General features: G+C 39.6%; 1 protein-coding gene across 1 annotated transcript; it reads right to left on the reverse strand.

Annotated features, from left to right (window-relative positions):
- Nucleotides 1-6,619: 6,619 nt before the first annotated feature.
- Nucleotides 6,620-7,669, reverse strand: LOC106319642. The gene has a single exon (XM_013758024.1). The coding sequence runs from the start codon at nt 7,667-7,669 to the stop codon at nt 6,620-6,622; it is 1,050 nt and encodes a 349-aa protein (XP_013613478.1).
- Nucleotides 7,670-8,171: the final 502 nt, after the last annotated feature.

Consider the following 8,171-nt stretch of genomic DNA (forward strand, 5'->3'; position numbering starts at 1 on the left):
TCTCCATCCTCCTTGGCTATGGGATCCTGACCCTCGGGGTCACCTAAGCAAGGCAGAAGGATGCACTCAAACTTCAGGCCCGCAAGGATCAAGTCAAAGTCTCCCTGCGCATCCACTAACTCTTCTTTGCGAGAGAAAAGCTTGGCCTCTTCCGTTGGACCTCACTCATCCCTCCCTCGACGCCTGCTACAGTCAAGTCCCTGACGTGGACGACCGCCAAAGAATCCAAGGAATCGGCGATCCTAGTGATAGACTATGGATTTGACCCATTTTCATCCATAGTTTATAGGTGTTTTTACTAATAATTATATTATTGTAGTCTACTTATTATATTTATAAGATCTGGAATGTTTTGGAGATAAGTGATGATTTTGGAGCATTTTGGAGATATTTGGAGCAAGCACCCGAAATGACCATCGAGATGGACTATCGGTCCATATTGGAGAGCTAGAATCGATCGATACACAAGACATGGTGTCGATCGACAGCAAAGCGCAGGAAGCCCGTTTGGTCACAGCCGATTTGAAGCCCAAGATTTCACTATTTTACAAGATTGCCCTTGACGAGTTTTTACCCTAATTATAAGCTTTGTCGCCATGTTAGAGGAAAAGAGTGCTTTCTTTGTGTTTCATTGTTTTACTGATAGATAGGAGAGAAGATCCAAAGTTATAATTTGTGATTGGAACTCCATTGGTATCTATTTTTATTATTCTATGAAGTTTTTATACTTAACTGATGTTATGAATTTGCTTAGCCATGTCTGAGTAGTTCTCTTGTTAGATTTTAGGGTTTAAATAGGTTAGGAGGGATTAGGCCTAACTATAGATTGCTGAGTTGTGATAATCATCTTTAGGATTGTTCATTAATGCATGTTTATAGATTATCTACCTAGAACCTGCCCTTGGATTGACTGATAAAAGCCATAGCTTGATTCTCATCCTGAAAACATTGTAATAGAGCTATGTTTCTTGCTATGAGCAAGTCGAGAGCTGATCTAGTGAGCTTAGTAAGCATTCATACAACCTGCGCATAAAGCTTGACTAGAGCACGTCGATCGATATCTCACTTGAATAATCGATCGACGGTGCAAAAGGTGTATCGATCAATACGCCCATTGGAATATTGATCTACACTTTCTGTAGATCAATACAACGAGAGTTGAGATCATAGATCTAGTTAATAGTCGACAAGTCAATGCCCGTAAGAGCCGAAAGACTTGTTGATCAAATAGTTGAGCTTTACATTATCATGCATGCAACTCATTAGACATCTATAGGATTATAATTTCAACTTTTCTGAATAAAAACCGTAAGTCTAGCTATTTCCTTTTTAAGCACCAAAACCCCAAAATTTGCTACTGAACAAATAATTGTTCAATATAAAACTGCAATTTACTTTTAAAACTCTTAAAATATCATGCTTAACAAATCATATTAGAATCTCTAGGTTCCCTAGCTCCCTGTGAATTTGATCCCTAAGTACTACAACTCGACCTCTTATTTGAGAGAGTATAAATCACTCCTTAGTGTAATTTGAGTGGTATCACCTAGCCAAACTGGTCTGAAACTCGGTACGCACAGCTTCCTTAGCCTCTTCGATCGCACAAATCGTCGGTCCCTCCCCACTCTTGACCTTACGCCGTAGACGACGCAACTCCGAGGATTTAACCGTCTTTGCCTCTTTAACCATAGGCAAAGAGCTCGTAGTCTTCCCAAGATCTCGCTCGAGTTCACCAATTCGAGAAGCATTGCTTTGGCTTTTTTTGGAGTTGTCTTGTCTTTGAAGGTACTTAACCTTTCTGGAGACTTGGAGATCCTTTTCTTTGGTCGGTGTTCCGCCTTCCTTAGATAGACTTCTACCGACTACAAACTGGATTGATGTAGTAGGACGTGTTAATTCCGAAGGCGATTGTTAGGGTATTTTTAGGTACAAGCGATTTGTGCTCAGCTCTACGGAATGATAAGGAGAAGGAGACATGTCGTTGTAATGGCTTCTCTTGCTTTGATTGTTGATAAACAAGGAGATCCTGCTTCTAGGATACTACCATATGGGTATGGGCCAGTATATGTCGTTGATACCCTGGTAGCTGCAGGGGAGATGGATAGTTAGGCATGAGCTGCCTGTCTATGACGAAGGCCGCAAGCTCTCCCTGCTTTATAGTTGACGGTTCCTGCTTCTGAAGGTATCTTTGGGCTCTTTGTCGGGGAACCGTGGAAGGTATTTGTATTCATACTAAAGATAATAAAGTGAATCAACCTGTCAACTATGTTACACTTGCTGAGAATATTTGAAGGAACCAAAGCTGACCTCCAACCTAACTGAGCTCAACTTTGCTTGTCTTGGGGCCTTGTATACATGGGATCGGATTCTTCAAACAAGTCTGGAAGGTAAAGCCTTGTGTAGATATATTACCCTCTCTCTCTATATTTCAAAATTTAGAATAAAGAAAAAATATATATATATATATATATACATACACATAGTTATTAGATAATAATTTAAGAAAAAATTTGAATAGGACTTGGTGGATACAACCATTAAGGCTTAATTCATAAAGAATCCTAGGATATAGGTCAAAAAGAAGTGAACATGATTTGGTGGCTAAAACCATTAAAGCTTGATTCATGGAAGCCTGTCAAATCTTGGTCAATGATCTTGCAATGAAAGCAGACTTTGACTGAGAGAGAAACTATTAGAGAGAGAGGAAAGGAACTCCCATTTACCTGTAGGTCCAGATACTTGTTTAAGTATCCTTGCATCCTATGATCGATATTCTCAAGGTAAAGCCTACACTTTTATTTATGCAAGAAATTAGGTTGGTAGAGGGGATTGTCAAACATGATTTGCTAAGTTGTTGACTATGTGAATTTGGTTGCTAAACTAGGATATGGTATAATGTTCTTCTGAGATTAGGATTTCCTAAGGTGATGATTCTGAGTTTTAAATCTGTGATTCCCTGCTATTTTCACACCTCTTTCAGAGAGACTGCATGTATGTTTTGCTTGAGGACAAGCAAAAGAGTAACTCTGGGGGAGTTTAGAGGCCATGGATTTTACCCAATTTTAGACATGATTGATAAGCGTTTTAATAACTAATTACTATGCTTTAGAGTCTATTTAGGATATTTATAGGTTAAGGAGTGATTTGGAAGAAAGTGATGATTTTGGAGCATTTTGGAGATAAAAGGACAGAACATCCGAGCCGGCCATCGAGCAAGACAAAAGGTCGACATTCAGAGGAAATATTTGATCGATGCACGCCTTATGATATCGATCGACAGCGAAGCGCAAAAGCCCATTTGGTTCCAGCCGACTTAGAGCCCAAGATTTCACCAAATTATAAGATTGCCCCTGACGAGTTTTTAACCTAATATTTATAGCTTGCCAATGTGTTTTAGGCAAAGTGTGCTTTCTTGTTCTCTTGTTTTCACAGCAAAAGGTTTTCTAGGATTTAGTAGAGTTGGAGAGAAGAATAGTGAGATTTGTGATTGGAACTCCACTGTTATCTATTTTATATCTATGCAGTTTTTATACCTTATTGTTGCTATGAATTGCTTAGCTATGTCTGAGTAGTTCTACTGTTAGGTTTAGGGTTCAAAGAGGTTATGAGGGATTAGGCCCAACTATAGATTGCTAGTTGTGATATTCGTCAATAGGATTGTCATTAATGTATGTTTCTAGTTTAGCTAACTATAACCTTGACCTAGGAGTTGTAGGTACAAGTTAACACTTGAATCCCGAGGAAAAGTACCGTCGATACTTACTCGTGGTGGGAGGAAGTAGCCAGCTAGGAAGCTTTCCATTGGCGATATCTTCGACTCTGAGTGAGTCTAGACCTTAGGCAGTTTCTTTGAATTTGGTCTTATCCTTTTTTTTTCCGAGCGATGGCTTCTTGTCATGAAATAATGACCCTTCGTGGCTTCTTTTTTTGAATGCTTTGTGGGTTTTTTAAATCGTTTCGCACCCTTTTATTATCTCCAACTCATGATCAAGTCTGATTAGCCTTTTATGCCTGGGGGAAGTTTGATCTCTGAGAAGAAATGCTTTGGCTTCTTTCGGAGTTGTCTTGTCTTTGAAGGTACTTAACCTTTCTAGAGACTTGGATATCCTTTTCTTTGGTCATGTTCCGCCTTCCTTAGATAGACTACTACCGACTACAAACTGGATTGATGTAGTAGGATGTGTTAGATCTGATGGCAATTGTTAGGGTATTTTTAGGTACAAGCGATTCGTGCTCAGCTCTACGGAATGATAAGCAGAAAGAGACGTGTCGTTGTAATGCCTTATCTTGCTTTGATTGTTGATAAACCAGAGATCCTGCTTCTAGGATACTGCCATATGGGTATGAGCCAGTATATGTCGTTGATACCCTGGTAGCAGCAGGGGAGATGGATCGTTAGGAAGGAGCTGCCTGTCTATGGCAAAGGCCGCCAGGTCTCCCTGCTTTATAGTTGACGGTTCCTGCTTCTGAAGGTATATTCGGGCTCTTTGTCGGGGAACCGTGGAAGGTATTTGGATTTATACTAAAGATAATAAAGTGGATCAACCTATCAACTATGTTACACTTGATGAGAATGTTTAAAGGAACCAAAGCTGACCTCCAACCTCACTGAGCTCAACTTTTCTTGTCTTGGGGCCTTGCATACATGTGATCAGATTCTTCAAACAAGTCTGGAAGGTAAAGCCTTGTGTATATATGTCACCCTCTCTCTCTATATTTCGAAATTTAGAATAAAGAAAAAAGAAATATATATATATATATATATACACATAATTATTAGATAATAATTTAGGAAAAAAAATTTGAACATGACTTGGTGGCTATAACCATTAAGGCTTGATTCACAAAGAATCCTAGGATATAGGTCAAAAAGATGTGAACATGATTTGGTGGCTAAAACGATTAAAGCTTGATTCATGGAAGCATGTCCAATCTTGGTCAATGATCTTGCAATGAAATCATATTTTGACTGAGAGAGAAACTATTAGACAGAGAGGAAAGGACCTCCCATTTACCTGCAGGTCCAGATACTTCTTTGAGCATCCTTGCATCCTGTGATCGATATTCTCAAGGCTTTTTGCAATAAATTAGGTTGGTAGACGGGATTGTTAGACAAGATTTGCTAAGTTGTTGACTAGGTGAATTTGGTTGCTAAACTAGGATATGTTATAATGTGCTTCTGAGATTAGGATTTATTAAGGTGATGATTCTGAGTTTTAAAACTGTGAGTCCCTGCTTCAGAGAGACTTCATGTATGTTTTGCTTGAGGAGAAGCAAAAGAGTAAGTCTGGGGGAGTTGATAGGCCAAGGATTTTACCTACTTTTAGCCATGGTTTATAAGTGTTTTAATAACTAATTACTATGTTCTAGAGACTATTTAGGATATTTATAGGTTAAGGAGTGATTTGGAAGAAAATGATGATTTTGGAGCATTTTGGAGATAAAAGGAGAGAACATCCGAGCCGACCATCGAGCAAGACCAGAGGACGACATTCAGAGGAAATAATCGATCGAAGCACGCCTTGTGATATCGATCGACAGCGAAGAGCGCAGAAGCCTGTTTGGTTCCAGCCGACTTAGGGCCCAAGATTTCACTAAATTACAAGATTGTCCCTGACGAGTTTTTAACCTAATATTTATATCTTGCCAATGTGTTTTAGGCAAAGTGTGCTTTCTTGTTCTCTTGTTTTCACAGCAACAGGTTTTCTAGGATTTAGTAGAGTTGGAGAGAAGATCCCTTCGCTAGACGAATCAAGAGCCATCTGATACTGTATTGCGATGCCTCTGAAGAAAGTGATGAGCAGCTGCACTTCATTGAATCCATGGTGTGGACTATCTCTTTGGTAAGACTTGAATCTGATCCATGAGCTTCTGAATGACTCTATAGGCTCATGCGTAAATGTAGCAATCTTGCTCCTCAAGTCTTCAGCACGTGCCTCATGAAAGAAGTTACGCAGGAATGCATTCTTGATGTCAGCCCATGATGTAAGAGATCCTGGTGGTAACTGCTTAAGCCAATGTGAATAGTACTACATGTGGTTTGCAAGCCTTTCTAACATCTGATCTATGAAGGGTAGAGGAAAATGATATTTTCTTGTAGCAGCGTTGAGCTCCCTGTAATCTATGCACATCATGTGCCCAGTAATAGTCCTCATAGGATCAGCTCGTTTTTATCATTCTTTACCACTGTAACTCCTCCTTTCTTAGGAACCACATGTACCGGACTGACCAAGTTGCTGTCTGAAATTGGATAGATAATCTTGCTTCCAAAAGCTACATAATCTCTTTCTTCACCACCTCTTTCAGATTTGGTTTCAGTCTCATTTGATGCTCAATAGATGACTTTGACTCGTCTTCCAGGTGAGATTTCTGGAATGTCATCGAGAGAATACCCAATAGCTTTGCGATACTTGCGCAGCTTATTTAGCAAAAAAGTTAGTTCTCCGCTAGTTAAATTAGCATTGACTCTGACTTGATACGAGTTATTGTAGAGGAAGGCATATTTGAGTCCAGCTGGAAGTTGTTTTAATTCAATTTTTGGTACTTTTTCTGAACCACAGCTTTCCGATGCAAGAGGGTGTCGATCGACACTGTCTGATGGGTATCGATCGACTTTTATTTAGAATTCGTCATCTTCTTCCTTGTCAACACACATGGATTCCATACTGGCATCCATTAGTCGAGCGTTCTCATCGACTCTGTCATCAATACTGAAAATGTTTCTTTCAGGAGCCGTGAGAGTAGTTTCTAATGGATCATTTGAACACATATCTATGAAAGATTGGTCAACTCCCTCAGATACGTGATCGAAAAAGAAAGTTTTGGCATTGATCAAAGGTTTCTTGACCAGATTTTCCATGTCGAAATTTATTGACAAATCTCTTATGTTCAGACATATACGCCCTTTCCTAACATCAATGATTGCCCCGGCTGTGGCCAAGAACGGTCTTAAAATAAGAGGATCTCTAGGTTCGTGCCTGTACTCCATCACTACAAAATCTGTTGGTATATGGAATTCATTTATCCTTATGGGCACGTCTTCGAGGACACCTTCTGGAATCCTAACAGATCTATCGACTAGAACAAGAGTGATATTTATGGGTTGGATTTTAGTTAACTCAAGGGCTACTACAACAGAATAATGTATTAAATTCACACTATAGCCTAGATCACAGAGAGATCTCTGGAACCGCTCATTGTGGATGTTGCAATCCAAAACAAAACTATCGGTGTCTGGTTGTTTAATCGGGATTCCCTCCTGAATCATAGAGCTTACTTGCTCAGAAACTATCATCACACTCTGTTCTGTTGGTCGAAAACCTCCGGTCACCATATCTTTAATGTACTTTTTGATTGGAAGAGAAATTTGTATGGCGTCACCGAGTGGAAGCTCGACATTTATCTTGTTGAATGCTTTCTTGCATATAGCTTTTTCCAGTTTTCCTTTCGCTTTCATTTGGGTGGGAGGGAAGGGAGTCTTGGGTCTATATATATTTGATACATCTGGTTTGAAAGACTTAAACGGTTGGGGATCCGGATGGACGGTATGTCGATCGACACTTTCAAGCTGTTGTCGATCGATACTCTCATCAAACATCGATTCGGCTTCTTTTTCATCAAGATCGGGTTGCACTTCTTCTAATCCTTCAGCTTGATCTAGTTCCTCCATTTATTTTCTCAGATGTGGGGTGAGTTGTCTTCCACTTCTCAATGTAACGACATTAACCGGATGTCTTGGATTAGTGTCAGTTCTTCTAGGAAAGAATACTTCTTCCCTTCTTACAAGCCCAACATAATGCACAACTTGGCTATCCAATTTCTTGAGATGAGCACGGAAACCTTCGAACTTCTCATTTAAATTAGAATACATGGAATCCAATCTTACATCGAAATTCACACTCATCTTTTGCTCGCCTTTCAGAACTTCTCCCATTATAAATTCTACTCTGCCTTCGTGAGTATGTTCTGCCTCGTAGCCTCTTGTAAAGCTCATATTACTCTGCTGATCATCAAATCTATGTTAACGAGAGCCAGTCTCATCGATGATGTCTACATTCTCTTCTTCGTCCCCTTCACTTGAAAAGGCTGGACTCTCATCGGTAAATTTAACTTGCTCCTTTCCTATTACGAAAGCATGAAATAAATCTGATGTTGCTTTCACCTTTGATATC

Source organism: Brassica oleracea, unplaced genomic scaffold, assembly GCF_000695525.1.
Source record: "Brassica oleracea var. oleracea cultivar TO1000 unplaced genomic scaffold, BOL UnpScaffold00452, whole genome shotgun sequence".
In the NCBI taxonomy this organism is placed as follows: Eukaryota; Viridiplantae; Streptophyta; class Magnoliopsida; order Brassicales; family Brassicaceae; genus Brassica; species Brassica oleracea.